Source organism: Dryobates pubescens, chromosome 9 (genome assembly GCF_014839835.1).
Source record: "Dryobates pubescens isolate bDryPub1 chromosome 9, bDryPub1.pri, whole genome shotgun sequence".
Taxonomy (NCBI): Eukaryota; Metazoa; Chordata; class Aves; order Piciformes; family Picidae; genus Dryobates; species Dryobates pubescens.
The window spans coordinates 8,391,813-8,407,454 of record NC_071620.1 but is presented as its reverse complement, the minus strand read 5'-3'; the positions used below and the strand labels follow the sequence as shown (position 1 = coordinate 8,407,454).

The window sequence follows — 15,642 nt, the reverse complement described above, 5'->3', positions numbered from 1 at the left end:
TTACCTACTCTTTCCACTTTGATGGGGGAAGCACTATGTGTATGGACAACTCCCTTTTTTTTTAATCAGGTTCTCTGCCATTTACTGAAACAATGCAACATTCACCTGCTGTCAGATCAGGCTGCCAGAACCATGCTGCAAATGTCACATTCACGAAGTCAGGTTAAAATCACTTTGTGTTATAGCACTTGCTGCATTGACCTTTTGAAGGAATGCACTGAGAGGAAGGCTAGGTTTCCCTTGCTCTGCACAGGGATCCTCTCTATTTTTCTCTCCTAGATGCAAGAAGCACAAGCTTCCTATTCAAGATCCTGCCTGAGTTGCCAGCTTTTATGGAAGTGAAGCATCCCTGCCATCCACCTAACTCTTTTGTGCTTCCACACAATAACAGAATCACAGCATCACAGAATCAACCAGGTTGGAAAAGACCTCAGAGATCATCAAGTCCAACCTACTACCTAATACCTAACACCTCATGACAACTAAACCATGGCTCCAACTGCCACATCCAATTATTTTTTTTAACACCTCCAGGGACAGGGACTCCACCACCTCCCTGGGCAGCACATTCCAAGGGCAAATCACTCTTTCTATGAAGAACTTTCTCCTCACCTCAAGCCTAAACTTCCCCTGGTGCAGCTTGAGACTGTGTCCTCTTGTTCTGTCACTAGTTGCCTGGGAGAAAAGACCAACCTCCACCTGGCTACAACCTCCCTTCAGGTAGTTGTAGACAGCAATAAGGTGTCCTGAGCCTCCTCTTCTCCAAGCTAAACAACCTCTGCTCCCTCAGCCTCTCCTCATAAGGCTTGTGCTCCAAACCCCTCACCAGCCTTGTTGCCCTTCTCTGGACACATTCAAGAGTCTCAATATCCTTAAACTGAGGAGCCCAGAACTGGACACAGTACTCAGGGTGTGGCCTAACCAGTGCTAAGTATAGGGAAAGAATGACTTCCCTAGTCCTGCTGGCCACACTATTTCTGATACAGGCCAGGATGCCATTGGCCTTCTTGGCCACCTGTGCCTATGTGGTACAAGCAGTCTGGTAAAAGACTAGAACTGATTGCTAAAGGGTTTGGGTCTCAGAGTACGTTAGGCACCCTGTCCTTTCCAACATACAGACTGAATAGAACAGGAATCTGCTTTCCCGACGTACTCAGCTTCCCATTTTAATACTGCTCAGGCTAGAATGTGGAACTCTTTGCCTCACCAGGCTTATAAATAACCTGACCTTTCAAAATAGGCAGAACATGGAATCTGTATTATTAACCCAGGACCTATTGCATACTTTTAATTGAGGCAAGGATCCACCATGGCTTTATTATAGATGGGAATATATATATTTCCTGGGGATGAGCTGTCCATCCTGCTTAGTGCAATAGTATGCAGCCATGGAGAGGGACTTCAGGGGATACTCTTTTGCTCTTTTCCTTCTTCTTCAAAGTAGCTCTTATCAGTAGCCCCAAGATGACTTGCAGTGGCCCAGCCATGGACAGGGAAGCTGTACCAATGCTTCCCATTCCAAGTGAGGCTTCTGAGCCCACCCAGTCAGACCAGGCAAGTCCCAAATCTAGCAAAACAAAAGGAATTGATTGTTATACTTACATACTCTGCCGCTGTAGGGTTCAGCGCAGCACCCACAGCGACGAGGGTGGAATTCAAGCAGGGGGGTAGGGAGCACCCAGGTCAAGAGCTCCTGCCCATGGCAGCAAGCCCGCAAGACTCCCAACTGCCCTCACGCAGCTTGCATTTGTAGCTCTCCTCTGGGTGTGGTTGCAAAGCATTGGTTAACCACCTCCTTCTTCTTACTGGCTGACAATACTTACTAAGGTAGTGCAGGTGACTCTTATCTCATCTACAGGAGTTGCTTATTAAGCCACTGCAGGTGGTTCCCATTTGCAGTTTCTCCTTGCAGTTTCTCATCTTCAGTCGTCCAGTCCGGGGGACATAGTCCCCCACAATACTCCTGCACAAGGGATTAACTAGGAAAGACTGCACACAGTCTATCAAGGTCAAGCACAGCCCTGATAGCTCTGAATTGGATATGCAGAAAGTAGCTCAAGGAGGAAAAATATGTCCATGGCCCAGGTTAAAAAAAGCCGAGAGGAATATATTGAGAACACAGTGAGGTATCAAACAGCTTTGTGTCTAGGGATCATATAAAACTGCACTCAGTTTTATGTACAAATGACAGTTCTCTGTTCCTCTTCCTGACTCTGCTTCTTATATGTACATTATTAATTCAATGCATTTTTCATTCTGGCAGTAGTATGAACTAAATTGCTGCCAAATCTTATGTGGTGCAATCACTTCTTTACAGGTAGATGTGCTAGATCAATATAATGAGATTATTTACTTTTGAAGAATTTATCCCTTGCCCTCCATAATCATTTAAGGAAAAAATTATAGATGCACTTCAGTTGAAGGTAACAAATACCAAGATGGATGGGACTGTAAGCAGTCCTTTTTCTGCTCAGTCCCCATTCATGTTCTTCCTTTGGCTTCAAGTTCTGAACTGATAACTCAAGAATAAGAAGATTATGACATAGTTCTTTTTTCCAGGGGCAAGAAGATGTTGGCAACCTTTTTTAAAGATGCTTTGCCAAAGTTCTAAATGTCTGCTGAATTTCTTTTCCTCCCACAGTCTGCAAGAAGGCACTCTGAAAACTGAGGTTGTTCGCAGTCATCTTATGTGACTACAGTCTATACTGCTATTTAGACTAAGGAAATGCAGGTATTATTTCCTGAACTGACAACCCCCCCTTAGTTACTTTTGAAGGAGAGGTTGATAAGTGGCTGTTCAAGCAAGTCAGAAAGATACAGTGAAAGTAAACAGAGAGATTCTTGCCACAGAATTATGACAAATTCAATAAAGTGATTTTAAATAATGAGATTCAACCCAGACAATGACATCTGTGCTGTGGCAGAGTGTTACTTAAGCTTGGACATGTGAAAACAGAATTCAAAGTTTCTCTCTTCCTAAATCTATGAATTACATTGCGGTGGGTTGAAAATTCCCCCCAACATAACTGCCACATACATGTTCCTACTTTCTGTTACCCTGTTACAGAATCAGAATTCCTTCATTTCTGACCTAGATTGCAGTGATGATTTGTTGAAATACTATTTTACAGAAACTAAAATGTCAGCTTAGAGAACCAATACAATGTCAATACAATGATTGTATTATCTGCTACACCTTGAAATTAAATCAGCACTTGTAATGATAGAACCCAATGCAACTATGATCAGGATGCATAAAGGGGTACTAGTAGATTTGAGAAGCAATTTAGCCTTTTTTACTGGACTGTGGGGATCCAGTGGCCTGGCACATCAAATTCACATGTGTATAAGACTCTAGTAGATACTGGTTCACAGCTTCCTAATAAGGAAATAATATCTGAATTAATACTGTTCCTGTGCTCTCAAAAGTTTAATGACAACCCATGTATAAATTCTGCAGCACACAGTTCAGAAGTGTCTTTGGTCACCTACACAGTGAAAAACCCATCTTCACTGTTTTTTAGTGTTCTTTGTTTGTCTCCTTTATCTGTGGTGGCTCTATTTGTCATATTATTTTTCTCCTTACACTGTGATAACAGTGCCCTCCTTACACTGTGATAATAGTGCCTACCATTCCACAAGCAGCTGTCTAAAGGAAAATGTTGTCAAATCTTTGTGGTAAAATTCATCAACTAAGAGATCTCTCAGGCATCATAATCTTATCTTGGTATCTCTAGCCTACAACTACACAGTCCTTGACATTCTGCCATGCTGTATTACTAAACAATAGTCAGGTTCAAATGTTCAAATTCTGTAATGTCAAGTAATAAATCTACAATTTTCTTCTTTTGCATGTATTAAAAATTAAAGTGTTCTGTTTCACAGGTTTGTATGCCTCGAGGAAGTATTTGAACTACAGCCCAAAGACAATGTCATTGAAGTAAACTGCATTCTTCATTAATTATGTCAAATGAAGTATTTTCCCTCAATATACACCAGAAGCTGATTAATTTATTTTAAGCATTCCAGCTCTATCCCCCTGTAGAAATAGCATTAAAACTCCTTCCAGAAAAAAAAGTATCTCTCTGAGATGCTAAGGGGAGAGACTTGCCAGCACACAGCTCTCCAGAGAGCAGTGGGGCAGCTCTGCAGCCCTCGAGAGAGGCTCTGTCTCTAAATGACCGGGAAGATTGGGTGGTGAAATGATAGGACAACATTCAACACCACTTGCAACAAAACATCTGAATGAGTTAACTCCAGCAGAGGTAAGATTCCAAATATTGATTGAAAACAAAACCAACCAACCAACGCCAACAAAAAACTTCAGTAAAAGTAAGAGAGCTCTGAAGGAGACAGCTGACAATTCTTTCAGGTTGTTCTCAGACACTGCTTCTTTAGTGGGTTATCAATTTCTATTAACCTCCTGGAGCTGGATACCTCAAACTCTTGTAGGGATTAATTATTGCAAAAATTATCTTCTGTTGCTTTCCAACCTTTTTTCTTTGCTGTTACTTTTGAAACTTTTTCCTTAGTATTGAAGACAGCTCCTAAGACATTTTTGCACAACACAATGACACTTATCAGGTCCCACAAAATGCTTTGTGCCTCAGAATATGCAGGATGAACTAAGTGAAATCCTATAAAAACTGCAGCTCTTTCTATAATGTGTGTGCTTGTCCCAGTAATGATTTGTATATTTCAAACCACCTCTCAAGGGATGAACTGCTCTATAAAATGGACACATACATACTGTGATAAATAGGTCTCCCCTGCTCCTCACACATGCCTGCCTCTCATGCCTAGAGGAAAATAATGAATCCAACTCTTACCAACAACTCTGTCGTGCTTACTCAAATTTGAGAAGCACAGGAGTATGCAGCTAGCCTCAAACTAGCTATCTTGAACACTGATAGACACAAAGCTATTGTCTCCTATAGCTGTGCTCCCAAAAGAAAGGACCTTCCAAAATACCTATTTTACTCCTGGGCAGATACCCAGTTTCTAGTCTGCTCCATGTTACTGTTGCTACACTGCTACACCACCTCACAGCTGGCCAGTTTAAAGCCAGCTCAGGTAAAACAAAATAATCTCCCGTGACAACCAGCAGCAGTAGTATCTATCAGTGTATCCATTCCATGCATCCTCTCCAGCCCTGCAAATTATATCCATACATTATGTTTTGTTCAAATGAGGTAGCTCTTAACAACTCTACATGCTTAATCCCATTAATCTTTCTTTATAAGTAATGCTTTAAGACCCCAAAATTTCTGTAGCTCTTACATGCCTTTTCTCCAGTTTGACAGTACATGTGCATGGCTCATGGTTGAGGTATCTGATTCTCAATACATTATTTCCTGCCAAACCAAACAAACAAGTTTCTTGACTATAAGTATATAATACCAGTAGAAAAGATTACAAGAGGAATCACTGATTCAAGGGAAAACACTGCTGCCAGTAGGTATGGAACAAAAAGAGAAACCGAATAGTAAATTTGTCCAAAACAATCAGACAACATAAAGGAAAAACAATTCTAAACCTATACTGTGCGCCCAGGCAGTGTGACCCAAATCCTTTAGCAATCAGTTCTAGTCTTCTACCAGACTACTTGTACCACATAGGCAGAGTGCACAGGTGACCAAAAAGGCCAGTGGCATCCTGGCCTGTATCAGAAATAGTGTGGCCAGATGGGAGCAGGGAAGTCATTGTGCCCCTATACTCAGCACTGGTTAGGCCACACCTTGAACTCTGTGTCCAGTTCTGGGCCCCTCAGTTTAAGAAGGACATTGAGACACTTGAACACATCCAGAGAAGGGCAACGAGGCTGGGGAGAGGCCTTGAGCACAAGCCCTCTGAGGAGAGGGTAAGGGAACGGAGGTTGTTTATCCTGGAGAAGAGGATGTCCAGGGGAGACCTTATTGCTGTCTACAACTACCTGAAGGGAGGTTGTAGACAGGTGGGGGTTGGTCTCTTCTCCCAGGCAACCAACACTGGAACAAGAGGACACAGTCTCAAGCTGCACCAGGGGGAAGTTTAGGCTTGAGGTGAGGAGAAAGTTCTTCCCAGAGAGAGTTGTTAGCCATTGGAATGTGCTGCCCAGGGAGGTGGTGGAGTCACCATCCCTGGAGGTGTTCGAGAGGGGACTGGATGTGGCACTTGGTGCCATGGTTTATTAGTCATGAGGTGCTGGGTTACAGGTTGGACTTGATGATCTCTGACGTCTTTTCCAACCTTATTGATTCTACAATAAATACATTCTCCTTTACAAGTGAAAAATACTATTAAATATACATACATCAAGGCTGGTGCTAATTAATTTATAGCATTCAGGATGAGACTTTGGATTTATTGTTGTTGGTTCTTTGAAAACATCAGTATTGTGATCACTGAGCCAAAGAGAAGATAAATATGGTACAGCAAAATATTGGGAAAGTGGTTAAAATAACATGGAAAGGTCATTCAGCAGTGCGAGGTAGGAAGGTGGGTATTTCAATGCCTTGTGTGGCTATCACAAAAAGGGAATAAGAGTATCAGGAGAGGTAGGGAATTTCCAGAATTTTAGAGCAGCTTTTACGTGATAAAAATGCTGAGTAGATGACAAGGACTCACATTTCTAAAAGAGAGTCATTGACAAGAAACATGGAAAGCATGAATGAGATGAAGAATGTAAGACACAAGTATTCATTGCTTCTCACGTTGCAAGGAGCAGAGTATACCAAATGAAATTGTGAGATGGCTGGTTTAAAACAAACAAGCCAACAGATGGAAGGGCTTTAACTATTACACACATAACTATTCTGTGAAACTCATTACCATTGGATGTGTTGAAGGCCAAAAGCATAAATGGATCTGTGAAAAACATGACAAACTGATAGAGGAGAAATTCACATGCAACTGTTAAACCCCATGGTCCAAAGACACCCTCTAGCAGGATGAAAGCGCTTGTTTGGGAGCTCAGAGTGTAAAAACAGAGAAAACCCAATTTGTTATGCCCCTGTTTTGATGTGATACTCATAATGGGCATATGGCATATGCTTCCCTCAGCATCCACTGAAAAGCAGATACCAAACTGGACAGAACTTGTTATGTGATCAAATATTGATTTATTTTTTTTCATGCACTAGACATAAAAATAATTATGGTCAGATTCAAACAGGTTATCAGGCCTTGCATCACTAGGCACTGAAATCTCTGGACTCCAGATCCCACCACTTGGTATACAGAGAAGGGATTGTTCAAAAGGGGATTGGATGTGGCACTTGGTGCCATGGTTTAGTTGTCATGAGGTGTTGGGTGACAGGTTGGACTTGATCTTTGTGGTCTCTTCCAACCTTATTGATTCTATGATTCTATGCTTAAAAAATTGATACAAATCATCATGGGTACTGTTTACCACACTTAATTTCATGGGATGAATTGATCACAAAGATAAAAACTAAGATATGAACAGCTACAATCCAACTACACTGCTCATAAGCAGATAAAGTGGAATGGTTATGGATTGACCATTGGAATGGGCTGCCCAGGGAGGTGGTGGAGTCACCATCATTGGAGGTGTTCAGGAGGAGACTTGATGGGGTGCTTGGTGTCATGGTTTAGTTGATTAGGTGGGTTGGATTGGTTGATAGGTTGGACAAGCTGATCTTGAAGGTCTCTTCCAACCTGGTCTGGTCTATTCTATTCTATTCTATTCTATTCTATTCTATTCTATTCTATTCTATTCTGTTCCTAGAAGTCTAATAAACCCACATTTTTGTGGCTACCAGTCACGCAATATTCAGCAATATCCAGCCACTCAAAGGTACCTCTTATCCCCTGAAAAGGATTAACATTTATAAGAAGATTTTATTCTCACTTTGGAAATATGATGAAGCAGCAGACAAATCTGAATCCACTGATTCTGCATATATGCAATGAAATATTTCAAATTTGAGCTCTGAGTTTTCATTACGTATTTTCTGTTTATAAGATTTTGTTGCTTCAATACTATCACAGGACAAAAATCCACCGCCTGGTTCTGTGGTTCATATACTGAACAGGTATTAAATACATTTAAAAAAAAAAAAAAAAGGTTTATTATTTAGATGAACCATTATGAAAGTGAGAACCAAAAGTAGTTAAGACTCTGCTGGATTGTATTTAGACTAATAGAAGAAAGCTTTTCCAGTGTTGGATTGATGCCCCTGGAGAACAAGCTGTTCTATCTGTAGGTGATTCTGGAGAACTGCTAATGTCTCCTTCACCTAAGAAGCTGTGGACAGCAAACAACTTGGAGAACTAAGTAGGTGAACTGAGGTTCCAGGAAAGCAATCCTGGATTCTCAGGTACTTTGCTATTCATTGTAGAGTAAACATTAATGTGTTTGTTTATGTTGATTAAACTCAGAGAATAATATCTGGGGCTTTTAAGGGCAGAAATTCAGTAAAGCCTTTTCTGAGACGAACAATTTTCCACTTGACATTCTCACTCTTGCTTGATACCCAGATAAGCCTTAAACACTAACAAATGTAATGTCATGTTACCTGGATAAGTACATTAAAACTCTTGAATTCTTCCCAGAAAGACAGAGCAGATGACCACTCACTTTCTTCAAGCTTTCTCAAGATGTTGTACAACAGACTGCTGTTCCTATATACAAGGAGCATGATTTATGTACATTTCAATGGTATTTATTTACAATTCAGCTTTAATTTTCCTTTTTAATTTATTCCAGCACAGAAGTCCCTTAGGTTTTCTGTCATGCATGACAGGAATAGGAATATGACTGAAAGCAAGGTGCCTTTTAGGCTCCAGTCAGATCAATCAGACAAGATTTGCCAAAATGAAGCACTTTGAAGGACAGGTACATATCCGTTCCTGCAGCCTCCTGTATCACAGCAATCTACAGTCTCAGGTTTGTTGCTGCCTTCCCTGCTCCTCAGTGTGTACACAAGAGTTACCAGGACCCTCTTTCACCTCCCTCTAGCCAAAAGATTTTGGCCACCTACGTCAACTACATCTTTCACAATGAGAACAGACATTCAATTGCACTCGTGGAAAAAAATGCCACTCATTTGGAAGGATGCCAGCACCAAACATCACTTGGATATTTGAGCTAGACTGACAGACTGCTCTTTATTTGCCAGTAAGGTAACAGAAGAAAATGCTATTACATGTCCTTTGTATCCTCTGCTGCATACTAAATCACTCCTGGGTGGTATTTATGATCTATAAAGCAGTAAGTAGTTCAGTCACAGCTATCTCTGGCACCATCTGTTTGACCACTTGCAACACTAACAGGCTGTACAGAAGCTTAAAAAAGAGACATGACTAGCATGAGTTTGGGAAAAACTATATCTAGACTCAAAATTAAACCAGCTATTCAAAATGTCATCACAGTGTGTCAGGCCTAGTGCAGCAGCCCTCTGATCCCTCACAGGCTGCTTTTCCTTTGCCTCTGGCACACATGACCGTCTGCTTTCTCCATAGGCAAAATATTTCCAGATAGCTTCATTAACACAAAAGTTTCCAGCAAAGGACAGAAAATTAAACTCCTGAGTCTACCCAGATGATTTTCTACCCTGGCAAATGACCAACAGCAGTTTTAGTCGAGGAATCCTCCTTCTGATACATGATTACATATACATACATGCATACATAGAATAAACCAGGTTGGAAGAGACCTTCAAGATCATCGCGTCCAACCCATCAACCAATCCAACACCACCTAAACAACTAACCCATGGCACCAAGCACCCCATCAAGTCTTTTCCTGAAAACCTCCAATGATGGCTCCAATGGTAATGATGCTCTTTAACATCTTTATTGATCTGGACGAGGACATTGAGTCCATCGTCAGTAAATTTGCTGACGACACCAAGCTGGGGGCAGGAGTTGATCTGCTGGAGGGTAGAGAGGCTCTGCAGAGGGACCTCGACAGGCTGGACAGATGGGCAGAGTCCAACGGCATGAGATTGAACACATCCAGGTGCCGGGTTCTGCACATTGGCCACAGCAACCCCATGCAGAGTTACAAGCTGGGGTCAGAGTGGCTAGAGAGCAGTCAGGCTGAGAGGGACCTGGGGGTGCTGGTTGATGGTAGACTGAACATGAGCCTGCAGTGCGCCCAGGCAGCTAAGAGGGCCAATGGCATCCTGGCCTGCATCAGGCACACTGTGGCCAGCAGGAGCAGGGAAGTCATTCTGCCCCTGTACACTGCACTGGTTAGGCCGCACCTCGAGTACTGTGTCCAGTTCTGGGCCCCTCAGTTTAGGAAGGATGTTGACTTGCTGGAACGAGTCCAGAGAAGAGCAACAAAGTTGGTGAGGGGTTTGGAACATAAGCCCTACGAGGAGAGGCTGAGGGAGCTGGGGTTGCTTAGCCTGGAGAAGAGGAGACTGAGGGGTGACCTTATTACTCTCTACAACTACCTGAAGGGAGGTTGTAGACAGACGGATGTTGGTCTCTTCTCCCAGGCAGCCAGTACCAGAACAAGAGGACACAGTCTCAGGCTGCGCCAGGGGAGGTTCAGGTTAGATGTTAGGAAAAAGTTCTATACAGAAAGAGTGATTGCACATTGGAATGGGCTGCCTGGGGAGGTGGTGGAGTCGCCATCACTGGAGGTTTTCAGGAGGAGACTTGATGGGGTGCTTGGTGCAGTGGGTTGGTTGTTTGGGTGGTGTTTGATTGGTTGATGGGTTGGACGCGATGATCTTGAAGGTCTCTTCCAACCTGCTTTATTCTATGTATTCTATGTATTCTATGGCGACTCCACCACCTTCTCAGGCAGCACATTCCAATGGGCAATCACTCTTTCTGTATAGAACTTTTTCCTAACACCTAGCCTGAACCTCCCCTGGTGCAGCCTGAGGCTGTGTCCTCTAATTACCTATTTGCCTGTTTCATTTTCCTGCACTGAATTCTTTGTGATAAATGTATTGCCTATAAACGTATTTGAATGTATCCAAATTGCTGACAAAACTATAAACCACCATAGATGAAGAAATTACTTTTGAGCTATAGAACAATAAAACTTATGGCTTGCTAGTATGTTGCTTGAATAATTAGCTAATAAAACATTTAATATATGCTGTAGTCATAATTACAGTTATCTCATAAAAGCATTTGCAATGCCTTTGTGATGTGGTCTTATTTTCCTAGAAATCATCATTGTTTGCATTATAGTTTAAATAGTTAAAAACATAAAAAGTTTAATGAATATGTTGCATCTGTATCAAGCTTGGTAGCGCCCAGAAGCTATAACTAGGATGGAAAAGCCCATTTATCATTTTAAGTACTGGAGTTAATTAACTTCTTTCCATTATTGGGAACTTCCCCAATAGTCCAGGGTTTATTAAAAGTTAATGGGAATGGTTCAGAAAGCTTCCTAACTAATGAAGAATTATTTTGAACAAATTAAGAGTGTCTACAATTATACCACAAGTATTGAATACGAAAAAACTTTGTATAAAAAACAATACCAGAGAAAGAGGCAAAAACCTATTAAGAGAATATAATTTGCAATTAAAGCAAAACAAACAAAAAAAGAGAAAGGTTACTTTCACCTGCGTTGTTATACTGTTCCTTATTTCAGTTTCCCACACATTTTTGTACATTCCTTTCATTTCCAAAATTAGTAAAAACTAATCAAGATATGAGACCAGGATTCAGATATGTTCGCCAGCCATCACTTGCCTGAGAGAGAACCCAGCCCATCTCTGGCATTTCTCCATAGGATGCCTAGGTTATTTTTTCCAGTATTGTGCTGGGTTGAGGCAGCCCCCTCTCTCCCCACCACGGGCAGGAATAAAACACTCAGACAAACGGATTGCAAAAGTGATGAAAGTTTAAATAGAAAGCAGTGAATGTTACAGAAAACCCAAAGCGCAGTGACAAAGAAAGATCCCAAAGCAAACCCAGAGGCATCCCATCCCATTCCCACCTGAGGGTACACCCGAGACCCTCAGGGCTCCTTCTTCCCCCTCCCTCTGCTGGGCTAGTCTCAGCTGGCCAGGCCTGAGACTGCCCATCCCCCCGTGGCCTTGGGCCTAGCCAGGCCCAAAGCCAGGAGACATCTCCCCCAGTTACCGGCTGGCGGAGGAGGAAGAAAAGAGACAGTGCTAGACTCCGCACTGGATCTTATAGTGGTGCAAAGAATTATGGTAGGAAATACACAATTTCCTGCGTCCATCCCTCTGGGCTGGACTTCTGGACACAGGAAATGAACACACCAGGGGGGCACCCAGCTCAAACTGCAACAACTGGAAACCTTTGGTTGCAGATCTGCCTGGACTTCCTGAACCAGTTCTGAAATAGTAGCTTTGTAAGCTCAAGGAATTACAAATGGAGTGGCTGTCTCCTCTGTTCTTACTGACCGGACTGTACTTCAACCCATGGTAAAACCATTGGTGTTAAATACCATGTGATATGAAACAGAAAACATCATGAGGAAACTGAATTTGAATGGTTGGAAATGAAAATCTGTTTAAGGTCAGCTATCCTGGCCTTCTGTTGTTCCTTCAGATTAGTTCAGAAGACACGTTGCAACTCCCCACGATCCCCAACCACAGCCTTGAGGTACAGAGGGAATGTGCCAAATTTCTTCCATGCTCAAATGGTCCACAGCCGCCTCAGGCATAATGCATAAGGGCTCTTTCAGACTTTTGAAGAATAAACACTTATAAAATCTCCTTGCAACATTTTCTCATGATTCTTTCATATGGCTGTAAACACTGCTTTTATGGAAACACGGCAGGGTGGGGGCAGCAGGAGGAAGCCGAGGAAGTAATCAATATTTATCATTAGTGTTAAGCAAGACTTCTAAATTATGTTATTGCAAGATGATGTCTGCAAAGTTTTAGTGGGCAGAAATGCTTCAGGGAACATGAGTTAATAGCATCAGTTATAGCTGTAAAGGCAAGCAATCCCAAAGATTGCTTCAGTAAATTAGAATGAGTAACAGATTCCCTCAAGTGCATTGCTGTTCATTAATAATAATGCCCATACAGCAGATGATTTCTGTTTAAAGGATGAGCCTTTGTAACTTGGTCAGCACAATTATGCTTAAAGTGATCTCCTGAAGACAAAAGGGGTGCAAGCATCTCTCTCATGCATTGTTTGAAAGGGATTTGCCAGCTCTCACTACTACTCTCACGAGACCATACAAATGCAATCATCTCAAGTTTTATCTCAGCCTTAGCATAGGAACCAAAACATGAATTGCATTCTGTCAACTGCAGAAACAAATACAGCACGCCTTTTATGAATCACCATTACTGCAGAAAACTCTCCCAAGCAAGCATCTCATCCATGGCTGCAAATGACCCTTGGTAAATCCCCACAGCTGCATTTGTGGTCTCTGCTGCTGAGACAATTCCCTGCAGGAGCAGCTCAGGACGAGGATGCAGCAGGCTTGGCAAGTTGCACCGTGTAGTATATTGCCTCAAAGATATGGGATCAGCAGCTTGTGTCCTCAGCATGCTGAGGGACTGACTCCTGAAGCAACATTCAGCAAGCAGTTCCAGAATGTCAAAAATGTGCCTTCAAAGAGCACAAACTCTAACTTGAAAAGCTTAAGAGCAAAAAATCCTCTGTAAATTCCTCTTCAGATTTGGTTTTCAGAAACAACTGTATTAAGAAGTGCATGCTTAGCTGACCAGTAGATTTTGTTCAGCTGCTGTTGGCTCTTATAGCTCAGTAGTTTATGAAAGTATGTGGATTTTCTTCTAGACAAATGCTGGGGAATATGTGGGATTACCTCAGAGCACTCTGGGTTCCAAATGCAGTATTTCAAATGGCCAACAAATCTTTCTAGGCACCTTGCTGCATCTTCCAAGCAGTTAATTTTCAAAACAATCACAGGTATTTGAAACATCCCCAAACCAATGCAACCCACACACAACTTTGAAACGGCATACGTAATTATAGTGAAAAGAAATTGGTTGCAACCTACCTTGGAACTGTGTAAATTTGATGGTTCCCATCCTCTCTCCATTTCTGAAAACAACTTGACCCTAAATAAAATAAACAGAGACCTTCAGTTTTTTGTAAATCTCTGATAACAGTTTCATTAGCAATGCAATTATTTTCCATTAGCTATTAAAATTCCCCAAGCAAGGTTTCAGCTTTGAAGACAGCAGATTCAACAAGGTTAAAAATCCTCAATAATGGGTTCAGAAAGCTCTCTGCCACAGATTTCAAGTGAACTTAGAAAGTTGAAAAGTGTTATCCGCTTTTTATGGATGGAAACAGAGGTACGATGAAGCCAGCAACTTATTGAATATCAGATGATAAATTTCAGGTGAGCATAGTAAGTACAGTAGAATAGAATAGAATAGAATAGAATAGAATAGAATAGAATAGAATAGAATAGAATAGAATAGAATAGACCAGGTTGGAAGAGACCTTCGAGATCATCATGTCCAACCTATCATCCAACACTACCCAATCAACTAAACCATGCAACCAAGCATCCTGTCAAGCCTTGCCCTGAACACCCCCAGCGATGGCGACCCCACCACCACCTCAAGCAGCCCATTCCAGTGGGCAATCACTCTCTCTGTGTAAAACTTCCTCCTAACCTCCAGCCTAAACCTCCCCTGGCGCAGCCTGAGACTGTGTCCTCTTGTTCTGGTGCTGGTTGCCTGGGAGAAGAGACCAACCTCTGCCTGTCTACAACCTCCCTTAAGGTAGTTGTAGAGAGCAATAAGGTCACCCCTGAGTCTCCTCCTCTACAGGCTAAGCAACCCCAGCTCCCTCAATCTCTCCTCACAGGGCTTGTGCTCCAAGCCCCTCACCAACCTTGTTGCCCAAACAAGCTGATTTTCACTGTGGAACTGGTTTTTATCAAGGATATGTAAGAGCTATCAAAGATCACACAAGAAAATCATCCTCCATTTCATTTATCATACCAAATGTCTCCATAACCTACTTTTATCTTATATACTTATCCTACTTGATTGGATACCAGTAGCTCTTGTGGCTTGGTTTTGTAATACACCAACACATATCCTAGTTTATTTTTTTTATAGATAGTGTTTTTAAATCAGTACTACTCTTTGTTGTGCTACATAGTGCTGAAACCTCCTCACACATCCCTAGCAAATTGCTCCCATCTTTCTGACTTAAATTAAGAAAAGCTCTTGTCAAATTTCTTCCTTACTTCAGTTATTTCATAACTAAGTATGAAAGAAGAGATTTTCATTCATTTACGCTAAGCTTTTTTCAATATTTAGAACTTGCAAGTGGAGTGCTGAATGCTGTCAATATAGATTGCTGTTCTACTACATCCCCAGTTCGGTTGATTAGGATCATCTCCATTAATCTTTGTTTTGGCAGACAGGGTAAGAGAAGCAAAATAATAAACATGTAAGGCTAGAATACGTTTCACTGTGCAAGCCAGCTTCTTTCTAGATGACCCTTTCTGGTCACTAAGGTGATGTACAGAAGATAACCATCTGAATTACTGAAATCAGCTCCTTGCAGGAACCATACACCAGATGTAGTACAGCACACATACCCCACATTTCCTGCAAGGCACAGGACATCATTCCCCTTTGATAAATAGAAGATGACACCCTTCAACAAGTGTAAGCTACATTGTGCGAAACCTTAAAAGCCAAAAGCCTCAATCTGTGACAATAAATAAATAAACAAAAAAATAAAAGG

General features: G+C 41.8%; 1 protein-coding gene across 1 annotated transcript in view; it reads right to left on the bottom strand.

Annotated features, from left to right (window-relative positions):
• Window positions 1–15,642, bottom strand: part of GABBR2 (gamma-aminobutyric acid type B receptor subunit 2) — a 569,051-nt gene that overhangs the window by 222,886 nt on the left and 330,523 nt on the right. The window contains exon 8 of the mRNA XM_054164335.1: window positions 13,928–13,988. Coding sequence (XP_054020310.1) covers window positions 13,928–13,988 — 61 coding nt within the window. The remainder of the gene's footprint in view (window positions 1–13,927; window positions 13,989–15,642) is intronic.